Consider the following 18,167-nt stretch of genomic DNA (forward strand, 5'->3'; position numbering starts at 1 on the left):
CACAGTAAAGTAAGATAATGTATCACATTGTCTGATTAGGCTGTAGATATACGAAATATGAGTTGAGTATTTAACGATATTATGTGAATCTAGCAAACTATGGTCAGTAAAGATACTGTGTCATCACCTAACGACAACCGAGGCAAAAACCAAGTTGATGAGGAATATATATATTCCAACCCATTAGGCACTAAACTTTTTCACGATAATAAATCAGTGAAAGTAATCTGAAGCTGCTCCACTGCTTCCTAACCATAATAACAATTTACTAGTAACTTTCTGTCCTAAAAACATTCTCATTTCGTTAGGTGGAAAGGTTCTTTTCTGAAGAAAAATTTCTGCACAGCACAAACAGGCAACTTGTTCAACACATGTTAATGATCACCTAATTGAATTTATCCAAAAACTCTGCCGATGTTAATATTAACAGCTAAAAAACTTCTAGAATTGTAATTACGATCATAAAGTCTGTTAAGTTGGAAAAGTACTGAAGGGATTGATAACCCAATATTGGGAATGTTTATCGAAAACAGACACTAACGAATTGATAAGAACCACTATCGAAGAATTTATCCCTTGAGTTAAGACGCATCTTTCACGTTGTGAGATAAAATCGCTTCACATATCTATCAGATGCTAAGTATATCACCAGCCGATAACACCAGTCGAATGGTGAGTTTCTGATAAATATTGGGCACAAAACTTTTCAGAATTTAAGGGGATTAAGCCACTAATGTTGAAGGTCAGAGCGTTTGTTTGTTAATTATCTTTCGAGGAGCTTAATACCATCTACAGTAATAGCTCCTGTAAATAGATCCGATCGGTCTAGTGTTGCAGAAAACCAGCTTACAAATAACGCGACACGATCTATATTTTATAGGCTAGTTGTCTGGTTCTCACTTTACTAGTGAGAATCTGAGAGACAAACAACAAATGCATAAATAACTATGCTCAAGTACTACACCGTCCTCACTAAATCCCTGAGATTCTTATAAAAGTTACTTTATGGACTTGATAATAGGATGAACTAGTTGTTCTAGATTCAAAAAATTTGAGCATTCACTAATTACTTCTCAAAATGGCTTCACAGTGTATTAGGAAGCTACAATTTAAAGGATGATAAAAGTATGCTAAGCAGTATGGTAGAAAGAACTATTGATATGACTATTTGTCCTATGAATACATCAAATATACAATAAGTTTACTCTACGGGATCAAAGTCATTAAGTTATAAGATGCAAAGTACTGAATCACTGCATTCTATTCGTGTGTTTTAAAATAACTAAACACATTCACAGTAACAAACATAACAGACTACGTTATAAATGAAAGGACATTCACTCTAGATGAAAGGCTCTAATTGTACTCTACAGTAATCTGTTATCACAAATATATTAACCATTAAACTACCGCTATACATAATGAGATCCATCAGATGAGAACTGTATAAGGTAGTCCCTTCAAACACCATAAAGTATTTTGTCATTACTCCACAGTTTGATATTAGCATGAGAAACAAAACATAAGCTTCGTTATGTTACTGAAGTTTTCAAGTGAATGTTAACTTCAGAGACATGAACAAGCCCTAGCATTACTAGTAACAAAAAAGAGAATCTGAAATTCTGTCATTAAATCCATCAAAATGGCATATTAATGCTGGTCAGTCATACAATTAGAACTATTACTAACATATGGATTGTTATGAACCTCGGAAGAGTTTACTACTTCACTGAGACCAGCAGACACCATCTTTATGAGATATAGTAAACCGAATTAAATTTCGAAATATTCTTAACTACATTTAAAATTCCCAAATAAATCAAAACACCATACTAAAAGATAGTTATTTAACAGCTGATCTCTCGCTCTAGGTTCAATATAACCATATCAGTACACTTAATTGTTGTTTGAAACTTAGTATGCCTAGTGTAAAAGACAATCCAATATTAGGAAAATTGCTAACATTACTTGTATAAAAATTAGTAAGTACTAGGATTAAACTACATCACAATCACTCAATATTATGCCGAAAACCTAGACATTTTATCAGAACAAATGATCACTCCCAAATTACAGTAATTTCGCTGAAATTTAATGTTATTAAAGTATGACAATGATACAGTTTTTAAAGTAGGAACTTGGAAAAAGAACAATAAAAATGTTAGTTTTGAATTGCTTCAGATGATTTCATATATAAAACATATTTATGTACAGTTATCTTAGAAATTATTTAGAACTGTGATTCACTAGACCATATTTTATTACCGCCGTGTATCAGGAGTTGGATAATACTCTCGTGGACTGGGAGATGGTGAACCTGGTCGAGGAGTAGTCATAAAGTAGTGTGACGAAGGGGTGTGGAAAGTTGATGGACTATATGCTGATGTGCCAAGGGTGGATCCAGAGAAACCAGTACCTGAATAGCCGAGAAGACTTGAAGATCCCAAGCCAGTTCCAGTACTTAAACCATGAGACATGGGATAGTTTGGAGTCGTTGGATAGGAAAGTGGAGAATTACTTGGTCCTCCCAAAGTTCCACTTGGAGCACCACCCGGAGAACTGGGGGTAGTCATCTGTGGAGAATAACTTTCCACTGAGGAACTTCCAGCTAACGTCGGAGGACTGTAACGAGGAGCAGAAGGAGAAGCATTAAATGACAATGGTGAAGCAGGTTGACTATTTGGATAAAAAGATGGTCTGCTACCACTTAAACTGCTTGCGCTCATACCAGGTGAAGGTGAACTTGGAGAGACTCCAGGAGTTTCTGAGCCAGGCAAAACACCCCAACCGCTGAAATCTCGACTCATTGAACTACCACCACCTGTAGGCATTGGACTGTTCGGACTATAAGAATAATTTATGCTATCGGGAGAATCGCTGGACGGACCAAGAGACCCACTGGATATCATTCCATATCCTGAAAAACTGGGATGGTGTGGAGAACGTTGAGTATATCCGACAGACATAGGTTCATAGGATTGTTGTAATGAGAACGTTGGTGAGTTGCTATCTCCACTAGCACTGAAACTTGAACTGCTGCCTGTGCCAGCGTAGGATGGTTTGTGAATGGGTGAAAATATATCGGCACGAAGACTTCCAGGACCTCCATACCCAAAAGAACCACTACTGAGGCTCCCAGAATGTCCAGGACTAGAGCCAGGTGAACCCAATTCCGTTTGTGGAGTACCCATAAAAGACATAGGACTACTGAACCCAACATATGCAGCTGGTGAAAATGCTTCCGGAGTACGAGGGCTGTCTAACTGAGGACTTCGACCAGGAGATAAAGAAGAATCGTAACGCATAGCCGGGGAGAACATAGCATTATGTGGAGCTGTAGCACCTCCAAGGCCACCACGGTAACTTGGAGAATCTACAGAGCCAACAGGAGAGTGGGCGTTATCCCATGGTGTATGATAACCACTATCCCCAAGTACAGGTATTCCATCTGCATTCATAGTCAAGCCCAACCCAGGTGAAGCAAGTGCAGCAAGGCCCTCGAAACCTGGTGCATTAAACAAACCCATTCCCAAGACACCACCGAGTGGTATAGGTTGCGCTTCCTGACACTTGGCTGAATCCAGAAGCAAATCAAAACAACCTGTCCCAATTCTAGCCAGTTGACCAAGCATAATAGTTTCTGAGACACCAGCCATTGGATCACACTCAGAATGGATAGCAGCTTCCATAAGTATGTCAACTGTTTCTTCAAAACTACAACGAGCTAAAGCTCCCGTATCCAAACGGTTAAGACCATGCCGAGTAATAGCCATGAGATGTCCTTTGACAGTCATAATATCACACAACAACGCCAGGTGACGATAATTGACATACGAGCCGTCAAAAGAAATGACATGATGCATCTCACATTCTATCGCTTTACGCACAGCTTCAATTCCAAGAGCTTCAAAAATTTCTACAATATCATTGCTCACCGTGCGTACCGGATCTACATCTCGTTCAGCAAGAACTCTCATCAGACAAGTGCCGTCAGTTTCTAACATCCACTCTGCAACCGTATCAAAGCTTCCATCATCTTTGATAACCACACGCTTTTTATCTTGCGTTTTAGGTAGATGCATGTACACTTTTGTAATCTGAGGTATCCCCTGTAGAGTAATATCAGTTAATAAATTTGCTTCAATAAAACGAAGGAAAGTATCATCTTCCATTTTATCAGAGGTTGTATCAGCATCCTTGAAATCTTTTTCTAAGTCACTATTCATAATACGAATTCTCATGACCAGCTTTAAATTATCATCTGGTATGTGACATATGAGATCATTACCGAAAGCTCGTGTTATTTTATCTGCGATTTGTTCCATTGATAATTTTTTACCAGTCATACCTTTTCTAGTGAACTCAATGCGAAGCATCCAAGAGCTAATTGCGTTAACATCAAAATCTGGTAACTCGTAATATGTGGATACCCATTCTCTGTCTTCTTCAACTACGGTATTTTGGGGATCTGGGTCATAATATATGTAAGTGCTGTTGACCAGTTTACGTAAAGTAGTATGCTCTAATCGTGCAACAACATCTTTTGTTCGTTCTGCATCTCTGGCAGCTTGACCAGTCAAGAAGATTGTCATAGATGGAGTTTTCGGACGTTTGCTTACGTTTATGATTTCTTTCAAACGAGGAACACCAAGAGTGACATTTTTAGCAGACACACCAGCGTAATGGAAGGTATTTAAAGTCATTTGAGTAGCTGGTTCTCCGAGAGATTGAGCTGCTAGTGCTCCAACCATTTCACCTGGGTGAATATGGGCTTGTTGAAAACGGGCACGAACTTCACCTAACACCCAATCTAAAGCCTCATAACTAAGGCGGTAGTCAATGATTACCTTTTTTGCGCATAGCGATGCTCTAATCAATGAGCTTAACAGGAGTGTAGCGTTTGCGTTGGCCTCTTTGCTCAGTCGATCATCGCCTGGCACAACTATCAGACGCTTACAAGTTTCTCGAACCATTTCAACAACTTGTCTGGGATGGATATTTGTTTTTGAAAGTGGATCTATTTCGAAAATTTTCTGAGCATTCATCACTAGTCTATTAATGTTGCACGGTAAAACAACAGAGTCATCCGTTTTTTTGATGACAGAACGAAGTATTTCTCTATCAGAACACAACTGAAGCCATTCTGACTCTAGTTCCGATTGTGTTTGTGAATCTGTAGCCAAACTACGGACAACATCCTCGGGCATACATCGTCTCAGAACTCTTTCGTTGCCAATATCAAACCGAAAACCGTGCTCAAAAACAGCATTAGACGGTTTGAATGTTGGAAGACGCTGAAACTCCACATGGGTTGCATCCAGCCCATCCTCACCATATCTGAGTTGGATTAACTGGTTGATTTGATTTCTAACAGTCCCATCGTATTTGATCATAACTGATTCCATAGCTTTAATTAGACGACGTTGAATGTACCCAGTTTCGGCGGTTTTGACTGCAGTGTCTATCAAGCCTTCTCGACCACCCATAGCGTGGAAAAAAAATTCAGTGGGTGTTAAACCAGCAAGGTAGGAGTTTTCAACGAAGCCACGAGACTCAGGACCATAATCATCTTGAATAAAATGTGGTAGCGTACGGTGACGAAAACCGAAGGGAATTCTTTTACCTTCAACGTTTTGTTGACCCACACAAGCGATGACTTGAGAGATGTTAATACGAGAACCTTTAGAACCAGCGACGACCATAATATTGAAATTGTTGTACTTAGATAGAGAGCGCTGAGCACAGCTACCAGTTTTGTCACGAGCGTCATTAAGAATTTTATTAACGCTATTTTCGAAAGTTTGTCGAAGTGTATTGCCTGGTGTTGGCTGTAAGTCGTAATTATGAGCCTGATCAATAATTTCAAATACAGCGTCTTTTGCTTTGGTAATTGTACCACTAATTTGCCGACGAGTTGCCTGGTCATATAATGTATCAGCGATACCGATTGTATGTCCTTCTATAAGAAGCCAATTGTTAACAACTGTTTGGATGTTATTGAAGAACATGTTAACTTGATCATGATGATGCTCCAATGCAACGATATGAATTAAAGAGCCTGCACCAGAACCTAATGTTTTTTTGCATAAAATACCTGAGATTAAATCTCCGTCATCAACGATAACTTTAGTATCACCAGGAGATATCCATTTATAAGGGCCAATATCTTCTTCTTCTGGATGAGTACTATGTGTACGAATACAATTGACTCGGCCAGGTATGACGAGGCTAAATAACTGCTTTCCAGTCCATAGACGTTGAGGTTTGTAAATTGCTGGTTTAGGCATACGACCATTCCAAGTTGGTAAGTACATTAATAAGTTCATCATTTCAGATCGATTTAGAAAGACATCACGTTGCGTCATCTTATTTACTGCAGTTAGTGTATCCTGGACAATACCCATGACAGGTTTATTAGCTTGTGGTGTGATCACTAAACGTGAAACACGGGCTAGCTGACTTATTTCCGCTTTCGTCTCAACAGATTGTGGGAGATGTAAGTTCATTTCATCGCCGTCGAAATCAGCATTATACGGTGAAGTAACAGACAGATTTAGACGAAACGTAGACCAAGGCAAGACTTTAACACGATGACACATCATAGACATTTTATGCAGCGTTGGTTGACGATTGAATATCACAAAGTCATCATTTAACATATGTCGCTCAACAATATAACCAACCTGAAGTGTGAGGTCTGAAACTTTAGGATGATACCGTAAATCTATACGATCTCCGTTTTCACGCACGATAAACTTAGCACCAGGATAGAGGGTTCCATTCTGTACTAGCTTTTGCAAATGATCTATGTTAAATTGAGTAACTATCTCAGGATAAGTTAGATTTTGAGCTATTGTTCGTGGGACGCCCACTTGATCTAAATTAAGGTTGGGATCGGCTGTGATAACAGTACGAGCTGAGAAGTCAACACGTTTTCCCATAAGATTACCTCGAATACGGCCAGCTTTACCTTTGAGTCGTTGTTTGATAGACTTCAGTGGGCGTCCGGACTTCTGAATCGCCTTAGGTAACCCGGGAACTTCATTATCAACCATGGTTGTGACATGGAACTGTAGCATTTTGATATCTTCAGCAATTATATGGGCTGCTGCACCATTTTGTTCGTCCCGACGAAGCTGATTGTTAGCTTTTATAATATCAGCAAGCTTGTGTGTTAAATCGTCTTGATTACGAGTGGCCCCATACATCACAACGGCAGGACGGACACATAGAGGAGGGACTGGCAAGACAGTTGCGATCATCCAATCAGGTCGTGCATAACGTGGATCAAACCCGAGAGACAAGCAATCTTCATCTGACATACGCTTAAAAACTTCTAATACGCGTTCAGCAGTCAAATTAATCTTCCGTTCTTGTGATTCCTCGTTCACTTTTTTCCATTCAGCAGTAAGCTCAAGTCCATTACGACGAAAACGAGGTTGATAACGTCCACAACCAGAGCGTTTTACCTATATAATAAGAAAAACAATTGAAATACTTTTGTTAAATGACATCTAACTTGTCCTACAGTTTGTAGCTAATAATGTATTGAATCTGGATAAAGCCATGAGTACAAATAATCCGAGCTACTTTTTTAGTTAAAATACACCAGAAATAACTTGTTAAATCAAAAGCACGTTACTAAAATTACGATTCCCGTAAAGATTAGACTGAACATTTGGGTTGACATGAAGTCCACATTTTACATAACAAAAAAAACCAGACAAAAGAACAGGATTATATACAACTAGTTCGAAAACGTAGCCACAAAACGAATAGGATTGTTTGTAACCGCGTTACGATTTACCAACAATAACATATATCCCGCTAATTTGCCTACTGTTCATCACAAACGTTATGAATGGGAATTAATTCATAATTACCCATTAAATTCTGCAAATATTAAATAGTTATGACATATTCACGGGATATTGGAAAATGGATATGCATTACATTTATGTCAAAAGAAAATATGGGTACGAAGTTAAAACCAATGTCCACTTACGATTTTCTGAACTTTTAAAAACCAAAAGAGAACCTCAAAAAACATAGATTCCTAACAATCAAATCAAGACCCATTAGATAAATTGGGTGTTACCTCATACATATATTGATTAAGAAATGACTTAGAATCTTCTAGGAAAGTTGCTTCATAAACATCCAGTTTGAGGTATGATTTTTTTACATGTAAATTAGAAATGAATAGAAAATCACTAACCAGATAAGGCCATAATGTCAAACTGCTTCTGGTGGGTGCCACTTTTCCAACTACATTCAACCAAAATACTCATTATATGACCCATTGTCTATAGACTACAAGTGTTCATAAACATATGGATGTGACAGTTCATATGTCTTACACTGAATATACGTCCGTTTAGTACTTCAAATTTGGCGGAACTCAGACATTCTGCAAAGATAGATCTTAACACCTATTACTGTAAATATTATTCGCGTACATTCTGAAGTTAATGCAAATTTCCGTGCTTCAAACAGTGGTTACAAAGAAGAATAAGGGTTTATGAACACCGAAACTCACTTTACTACTGAGGCTGACATCATTTTCGCTTTGGACTTGATCATCATTAGATATACACTCAGATCGTGTTTTGCACTCTTCATACATAAATGACATCCTTCGTCTATTATCACCTTTTGTTTTGCGTAGTATCTCTTGGATCCTTGACGACTGCACATCAACTAGAATCTTTGAGCAATAGAAACAGACACAGCGTAGGACCTTCATAGTTTTCTTAAGGAAGCCAATGTGAAAGACCGGTTTCGCAAGTTCTACGTGACCAAAATGTCCTGGGCAAGATGATACACTGCCGCTACATGTTTGACAGATAGAGCTACGATCTACACAACCCTGACGAGGATCCATCAATCCACCAAGTTTCGGTTTCCCTCCTTCCATAGTCTCCGCATACTTGATCCCACCATCCGGAGTGACGGATAATTCTTTCTATAAAAAGTTAGTGAATGCAAATGTTTTACTTAACCAACTAAAGGAGTTAATTAGAAATTTGTATCCTAAAAGTGGTTACTACTGAATAACTGATTGATATACGGCCCGATACATTGAGGCTTAAACAGATTCCTGTTGTACTCAGCATAAGACGGTACCTTAATAACTATTTTGACGTAGACATCGTTCCCAAAGAAATCTTCACGTTTAACAGTGCGCACTTAATGGTTTTACTAATACTTGGACATAGGTCGTATCATTTGTGATTAACGACTTTTAAGGTAGTGTATTATATTCTCAACCCTACAAAAATCAGAACCTCCAGAAATCTGTGAGACAAGTGATAGTGGTTTACAAAACGTGGTTGCTCTGCTTTACATTTCAGTCGCACTAATCGGTGTGCTTAACATATGTGGCCGGTTGGATATGTCCTTTTATCTATTATTTTTAAACGTAAAATTATCAAAGCAATTAATATCTTGTCAACCACTCCTCTTAATCATAAATTTAGTCCGAAAGATTAAAGTACTCTTTAGTACAAGATGTCTGGAATGAACTATGCACACACAACGACTCAATCAAGCCAACATAAACTTTCTTCGTTGATAATCATCAGTTTATAATATGGTGCTGTGGTATAAAAATCTGTTAGTTTATCACAAGAGCCTGGTTAAGATTAAAGAAATAGTACAACTCAGTAGCTTGATACATTGTTAGACATAGCTCATAATAAAAAACAATGGTGATTCAGTCGTAATTTCCTCTTAATTCATAAAACTCAGAGGAACATCAAGTGAAATGTTTACAGTTGTATATCTTTTAGCTGAATTAGTATCATCATATGCCCTCTCGTGCACGTGTTTTCATTCATCCATTTGTCTTAGATCATACTACTTCACCACGTAACTTACTTTCCTATCAGGATGGAACGTGGAGCATGTTTGCAGTTGCTTGCATATCTGACTCCAGTGCTTCAGCCGGTATACTGTCAGGTCCTACTGCTTTCCCACTCTTGATTTGTCTGATGGCCATCCTGATTTGTCCGATCGTTAGTGGAGTGAGCTATAGGAAGATCTGTAGGTGCTGCTTCCATGTCCGGTAGATTCAATGGAGCTGGCCTATCCAGGAGTTCCTCGAAGTGTTCCACTCATCTGTTCTCTTGTTCTTGAATCTCGGTGATTATCTTACCTTGTTTGTCCTTGACTAGTCTTCTAGGTCTACTATATTTTCCTACCAGTTTCTTCGTTATCTCATATAGTTGTCTGATATTTGCTCTTCTCGAAGGCTTTCCCATTGTCGTTGCTAGGTCTTCCACGCATTTATGCTTGTTGGCTCTAATGCCCTTCTTCACTTGCTTGTGTATTCAGCAAGTCCTTTGACTTTCTCTGTTCTTGTTCGACTGTTGTTAATTTCTGTCTTCTTGGTCTTCCTTTCTTCAATCTTGTCTAGAGTTTCGATGGAGATCCATTCCTTATGAGGATGCTTCTTGCGACCCAGAATCTCCTGACACGTTGAAGTTAATGCTTCCCTGATCCCTTTCCAGTTTTCCTTCATAGTAGTTTACTCTTCTTTGAGCAGATAATATAAGGCTTGGAATCTGTTGTTGAGAGCTATCTTGAATTCATTGAGTTTGACATTACCTCGAAGGAAAGCTGTATTGAACCTTTGCAATGCCATCCCCCCAGTTGTCCAGTGCTTCTTTAGTTTCAGTTTCATCTTGGCAACCATAAAATGGTGATCCAAAGCTATGTCAGCCCCTCTCCTGGTTCTCACGTCTTCCATTGACCTTCTGAACTCTTTACTGATGCAAATATGATCGATCTGGTTCTCTGTAGTGGGATCCGGTGAGATTCATGCAGCTTTGTGCATGCGTTTGTGGGGGAATATTGTGCTGTCTATAACCATTTTGTTGAATGCACATACATTTGCAAATCTATCGCTGTTCTCGTTTCTTCTTCCCAGTCCATGTTTTTCCACGATATTTTTACATCCGGGTGTCCATTCCGACTTTGGCGTTTAAGTTCCCCATCAGGATGATCAGATCCTTTCCTGATCACTTCTCTACGATCGATTTTGGCCCCTCGTAAAACTGGCCTTTATCGTCTTCATTGCTATCATTGGTGGGTGTATAACGGGTAAAATTCATTGTTATTCCCTCCTTTGTTTTGAATGATGATTTGATGATTATGGATCCATGAGATTCTCATTCCATAAGTGCTTTACGTGCTTTTTTGAACAGCATCAGAACAACTTCCTGAGTGTGCGGAGCATTTTCTTTCTCGTGGCCAGAGTACAGCAGCATCTCTCCCGAATCTATCATTCTCTGTCCAGCTTGTGTCCAATGGGTTCCACTTATTCCGAACACCGCCAAGTTGTATCTCATTTCCGCAGCTATTTGGTTGGTTCTCTCGGTCTTCTACATTGTCCGGATATTCCATATACCCATATAATTTGTTGCTCTGGTTGTTAAAATGGGCATCGACCTCGCGACTCTGAAAAATATAGCCTTTCACTATGAGGCGTCATAATTTTTCCTTCAACTCTCAGGTCAGAGTTTAAATGGTTTAGTTTGTTTATTTCGGTTAACGCCTTTTTAGCATGATTGTTTTCTACGGGATGGGGATGCTGACCCCATGCCCAACTTTCCTCCTTTACTCGGACTTGAGACCGGCAGTAGCCGTAGAAGAGCTACAGGGGGCCCTCTCCACCTAACTCTCTGTATATTCTTATTTGTATGGCGCATATTTATTCTGATGTCCATTTGTCCCAATACTTGTGCCCCCGAAAATAAAGAAACAAAAATACACAAACTTCCGAAGTTTGTATTGATAATGTTGTTTGGGAAGATGATGAAAGCACTACGGTCAAAGCATCCAGTTCAGAAAAAAGCAACACATTCAATGGAACCCGATCTATATGCCTCAGTTAATATATGAAAAAACTGCCAAACAACCCCTAAGAATCAAGATTTTTGAAAGCAACTTTTTAAATGGCGTTATTACAGACTACTCTTAATGGATAACTATGTGTTGTCCTGACCTCGGACCGTCAGCGGATAACATTGAGTTATCAAAGGTTCCTAAACCACTGGAAGTCTTTCATCTGTCACCAGTTCTTATCCTAAGGAATTGTTTTTCGCGGTCATAGTCTTAAAGTCTCTTCGGAACAGACTTTTGAGAAGCTCCGACTAATTACCATAACATAAGCTAAGAGCATCGCCTTATCATTTTCGTTTCGACACCTACTAATAATGATTATCGAAAAAACTATCGATCAATTTTATTTACGCTGCTTCTGTTCGGACTTAGCTTAAACGAATCCTTAATAGTTGAATAACCTGGATATTCACGACAAAAGGTTGTAATAGTGTATCATTATTAGTTAACGCACTAAATAATAGCACGGAGATAGAAAATCGAAAAGCGAGGATTTAGTATCAGATAATATGGATAGAAGCCCCCAAGTGTCCTGGTACGGCAGAGAGTGCGGAGGGCCCGCTCTCCCTCTCGAAATGCTCTCACACGTTCACTCGTAGATAGCCTCTGACAGAGAAGTCCTCACTGCCTTCTGGTGGCATTACTGTAGTTTACAAAACTGAGAGGACGAAAAGCGAATGTCCGGCGCTTTAACCGGGTTGGTGAACACGGAAAGTCCACCAAGGGGAGTTGAAAAACCCTGATTCCAAACCAATGGTGCACATGGTCTCCAGTATCCTGAGGGAACAAATGGCGTATGAATCAATTGTTGGTCACCGGCTACCATGGGACTGCATCTCCTTACGATGCCCCACTGCCTTGTAGATCAGATCTTTAGGTTAAAGGCTCCGGGTGTGGCCTCCTAAGAAAACCACCTGCTTCAGTTTGGGCAGCCGGGCAGTGTCACAGCCCTCACACAAATCAAATAAGATTTGTGTGGCGCATATGTATTTGGTGCCCCTTTGTACCAATATTTATGTGTTCAAATAAAAACAAAATAATATGGATGAAAAGAGGTCTTAAAAAGCGGAGAGAATATTCAAGATTTATACGAAAATAGAACATAGATGAGTATTTGTCAAAGTGATTGATTCTAAAACAGCACCATCTTCAACTGCTAGTTTTCATAATTCAGGGAGTCTAAATCGTTTAACATGAGTTACCTTAACATTGACCCCGTAAACTGGTTGTGTTCAGACTTGATTACTCTTCACCATTTTCAATATGAACCTGCTCAGCCCAACATAACAAGTAACGGTAAAGTTACCATGCATTTACTACAGATGGCCTAACTAGTCAAAGTTCAAAACTACAGAAATTGATTCACATTGCTCGTGTAGAGGTTTGTCTAATCTTCAGTCAGTCAGCTACAACGTAGGACCAGGCACATTTATGCATCGGTCCAAGTTGCCATACCTCGTTAGCACAACAAGATCAACACCGGATTCATAGTAGTTAATTTAGTGGTGGTGGTAGTATATAAATTATAGGTTGTATATAAGGATATAGTATAGGAAGGAAGAAAGTTATGAAGCAATTTTAATCTCAAGGTTTAAGGGAAGATAAAGAGTGTATACACCTACGCCATTGTGATCGATTCTGAGCTATGTCACCTAGGGTCTCCAACCATTGGTTACGATAGTCACGCGGACCCCAACCAGGTAGTCTGCATCTGCCAACATGGCTCAGACCAGAAGTTGGTGACTTCAAGCACTGATGCCATGTTTTGGTTTGGCCGCCCCTAATCTCTTCCAACCATCCCCAATACTAGTCATCATAGAGCGTCGTGGTAATCGGTGTTCAGGCATACGTAACACGTGGCCCAACCATCTCAGTCGATGAAGATTCATCACCTCATCAACTGATTTACCATCATTACCTAATACCCTGCGTCTAACCTCACTATTACTTACCCGGTTATCTCAGCAGATGCGAGCAATATTTCTAAGGCATCTGTGGTCAAATACTAGTAACCTACGAGTATCTTCTACTCTTAATGGCCATGTTTCACAGCCGTAAAGTAGAACAGAGAGAACTGATGCGCAGTATACTCGTCCCTTAATTGATAGACGGATGTCTCGTCTTCGCCATAGGTGACGTAAGTTGGCAAAAGCCAAACGAGCTTTTTGAATCCGTGCTGAGATTTCGTCAGACACCAACCCATTAGGACTGATCAGACTTCCAAGATAAGTGAAGTTGTCCACGCGTTCGACTACTTCACTCCCTATCCTTAGTTCGGGTGTTGACGCAGGCCAGTCCTGGAGTAACAATTTACATTTGGATGGGGAGAAACGCACCCAAACATCCTGGCATTATTACTGAGTTCCAACAGAAGACTCTGCATTTTGTCAGCGTCTTCACCAAACAGGACTATGTCATCTGCGTATTCTAAGTCGCTTAGTGGACCCCCTGGTAGGAGATCAATTCCTGAAAATTCAGTCGCAGAGAGTGTTATTTCCAGCAACAGGTCTATAATGAAGTTAAACAAAAATGGGGATAGTGGACAACCTTGACGGACACCACTTGAGGTTGTAAAATTATATGACAGTTCGCCATAAGCTCTCACTCGACTGGTAGTGTTCGAGTAAAGAACCTTCACAAGGTTTATGTACTTCTGAGGTAGACCTTTTAATGACAGACACTGCCACAGAACCTCTCGTTCTACAGAGTCAAATGCTGCTTTCAAGTCAAGAAAAGCTATCATTGTCGGACGCCGATAAGCGTGTCTGTGCTCTAAAACTTGACGAATGGTGAATATGTGGTCGATACAGCCACGACCAGATCTGAAGCCAGCCTGATTTTCTCGTGTTTGCAGTTCACGAGTCTTAGTTAGGCGCCTGATAATTATTGAGGCTAGTATTTTAGATGCTATGTTAGTCAAACTAATCCCTCTATGTATAAGAACTCTCGTCTAAATTAGAACGAATAGTTTCACAGTATTTGAGCGCCGAGTTGATGTAAGACATTAAATAGGAATAATATATTTGTAAAATCTCAGCGAATGAATTTGTTGAGATTTTACAAATATATTATTCCTATTTAATCCCTCTATGGTTATCGCAGGATGATTTTGACCCCTTTTTATTTATTGGGACAATCAGAGATTGTGACCAGTCGGATGGGATTACGTCCGTTTCCCAGATTTTAGCCAGAATATTAGTCAACCTAATCGCTAAAATTGGACCACCATATTTAAAGACCTCTGGAGCCAATCCATCAGGACCAGCTGCTCTTCCTCGTTTCAGATTAGTTATAGCCTTTTGAACTTCAAGTAGGGTCGGGGGGCCTACTTCAATGTTCCATTCAGGTTTTCTGGGAATAGTGGGTAGTTGTGCAGTAGCTGAAGGCCAGCTAAACTGCTCCTTAAAGTGTTCCGCCCATCGTTCTAAACGTTTGGGTTGAGAGCAGATAAGGGTTCCGTCTTTTTCCGAGATCGTCTCACTTACACTTGACTTCTTAATTCCGGTTTCTTTTATTAGTCTGAATAGTTGCCTGGTGTTGCCTACAGCCACTGCCTTTTCCATCTCTTTTGCTTTCGTTGCCCACCACTGCTCACGATCGTTCCTTAGACTTTTAGTTAACCTAGATCTAATTTGTTTACGCTCTTCGTCATGTTCAGAGCCTGATGGGATGAGTTTACGCGAATCCATCAGTGAAATAGACTTAGAGGAAATCCACTGGTTTTTTGGAGCCCTATGGTTTAAATGACTAATAGATGTTACTGTTGTTTCCACAGCTGTTCGTATGTCTTTCCAAGCAGCATCTGGGTCAGTCTCGTCTACAGAACTGCCTAGATGTGAACTCAGTAGTTCCTGGAATTTACATTTGGATTTCTCGTCCTCCAGTTCAATCCTAATGGGTCTTCTTAGTGTAGTTTTCGTGCGTCCATTGAGGCGCAGACAAACGCGCGCTCGTATTAAGCGTGATCAGAGTCTAACAAGTATTCCATACGAGCGACAATCTTCTATTGAGCCTCTCCAACGATGACTGATGACAATATGGTCTATTTGAGTCCATCGTTGGTTTGGTGCAGGTGGTCGCCATGTTAGACGATGTCTCTCCTTATGCTTAAAATTAGTGCTTGCTAAAAATAAACGATTGTCTGAGCATAGTTGCAACAGACGATCACCATTATCGGTTCATTGAGCCGGAATACTAAAACACCCACCTAAATGTCTTTCTGTTTGATTTAAGCTGCCTACCTGGGCATTAAAGTCACCCGCTACGACTACTATGTCTGAGCGCTTAGCTTTCTGAAGAAGCTCAGAGAGCTTTCTGTAAAAGTCATCTTTCACTTCATCATGGCTGCAGTCAGTGGGAGCGTAGGCAGAAACGACGAAAAGGCAACGACGTGTGTCCCTATCCTTCCGAGTTCTTACGGAGCCATTTAGCCGGATAGCACACAGGCGACTGTCAACGGGGATCCATTCTAGTAGTGCCTGTTCTGCCCATGTACTTAGTGCTATGCCTACACCTGCAAGTCCACGAGAACTAGCCAACGGGTCGCCAGATACACGGAGGGTGTATTTCGTTGGCTGTCCATTTTGGCGAGGTGAGGTCAAGTGAATGACCATACTGGGATCCTGTATGCGTGTTTCGGAGAGACAGCATACATCAATGGCACGAGATTCTAGGGTTTTAGCTAAGGAGGCCTGTTGACCGATTTGGCATAGGGTAGGTACGTTGAAGGCTCCAATGTGTAGTTTGGAGCGAGGTTTTAGTAGACCTGAGACAGCGTTTCGCGCACTAGAATCGTTGGCCATGGTGACACTTGAGGAGGAAACCGAAAGAGGAAGTTTAGTGTTGAAAGTCAAGGTAGAAGGAATAGTAGGAATTGAAGAGGGAGATTGATTATGAATACAGTGGTCTTGAGTGCTGTTAGAGGTATGAGGGCAGTTATCACTTCCCGGTTGCCCACACCGTGGAAGGGTTCTTCTAGGGGTACCTGAAAAGGAAGTTGGGTTAGAAGTGGTCTTAATGACCTGAGAGCGTGGCCGCAGTGCCCAAGGGATAACTGCTTGAGGTCGGTCACACACGACCTTTTTGTGGGTAGTTTTTGTGTTAGCTCCGTTCTTCAAAGGACCTTACCGCCGGAGACGGATATCCGTGGGATAAGGCAAGGTGTGCATTTTTAAGGTCGTTCTTTTCTAACCCCACCCTTCCTTGTGAGAAGGCAGCATCGCTGCCATGCTGGTTGTCTGAAGGAAACACCTTACTGCTGTCACACCTCTGTACAGTCAGCAGTACGACTTCGCCTTCGGACCTTGGGTTTGCTGCTTTTAGTCTCACCGCTCTTCAAACGACCTGCCTGGCATGGTAGGACCTTGAGGAACGATTGTTCCAGCCAGTATAGCTCGGTTGATTCATCACGATAGGCAAGCCCGACCACCACGTCAAGGTAGCAGCAACGGTCTTAGTACGAATAATGCTTTAAGTTACTACACTTATTGGATGAATATGAAGACTCGAAGAAATGGGTATAATGTTTGGTGGTCTCATTAAGAGTCCTCTAGCAGTGGTCCAGTCGAGCAACAGATATACAGTAAACTAAGACCTGATAAATAATTCCGCCTTTTGTTTCAAATGAGATATTCCTTTACCCTAAGATCCACTCGCATTTATGAGTCCTCTGGCATCCTGGAGTTGACATCCACTTAACCGTCGACAACTTCGGATTTTGAAGTGTGGTTTAGTGATCTGTAAGACTAAGCGACTACAAATACTATTGGTCTTGAATCACTACTTACGATTGGACAGCACGTGGTTGACAAAAACTGTTAAGTACCAATAGCGCTAACAGCGAAATAGGATAAAAACAAATAAGGGAAACCGCATTCTGAATAGTCACAAAGAATTTGTGTGCAGCTTTAAGCAGGCAAACGACTGACACTTTCAAGTTGCACCCACTGTGAAAGTTCAGATTTTCTCGGGACCGATTAGTGCTAAGTGATCCATAAACGAAACAACTGTGCTCAAGGCCAACTACATACGTTTTTGTAACCATAAGGAGGGTGGGTTGAGGACCAAGTAATACTGTTTAGTAGTGATCACAGAAGCAGTGCTGGATCCATTAAATTTCTGTAAACCTTAGGTATATTGACTTAGTATTGTTTGTTTGAATCTCCCCATCGATGTATTAGGACTGCAACTGGTCAGTCTCTATTTGGCATATGTGCATACTGTGCGTATTGCCTCGATATAGCCTTGATTCACAAGCCATGATA

General features: G+C 40.5%; 1 protein-coding gene and 1 non-coding gene across 2 annotated transcripts in view; one reads left to right on the top strand and one right to left on the bottom strand.

Moving 5' to 3' along the window:
* Positions 1–2,261: 2,261 nt before the first annotated feature.
* The window catches only part of Smp_156670 (putative dna-directed RNA polymerase II largest subunit), a gene marked incomplete at both ends in the record, with an annotated part of 17,470 nt that continues 1,564 nt past the window's right edge, over positions 2,262–18,167 (bottom strand). The window contains 3 exons of the mRNA XM_018796772.1: positions 2,262–3,448; positions 3,506–7,469; positions 8,495–8,965. Of these exons, the coding sequence (XP_018651881.1) occupies positions 2,262–3,448; positions 3,506–7,469; positions 8,495–8,965 (5,622 nt within the window). The remainder of the gene's footprint in view (positions 3,449–3,505; positions 7,470–8,494; positions 8,966–18,167) is intronic.
* On the top strand, positions 13,101–13,172 carry Smp_tRNA_00990_Pseudo_TTG.1.1. The gene has a single exon. It is a non-coding gene (tRNA).

This window comes from Schistosoma mansoni, chromosome 4 (genome assembly GCF_000237925.1).
Source record: "Schistosoma mansoni strain Puerto Rico chromosome 4, complete genome".
Classification (NCBI taxonomy): domain Eukaryota; kingdom Metazoa; phylum Platyhelminthes; class Trematoda; order Strigeidida; family Schistosomatidae; genus Schistosoma; species Schistosoma mansoni.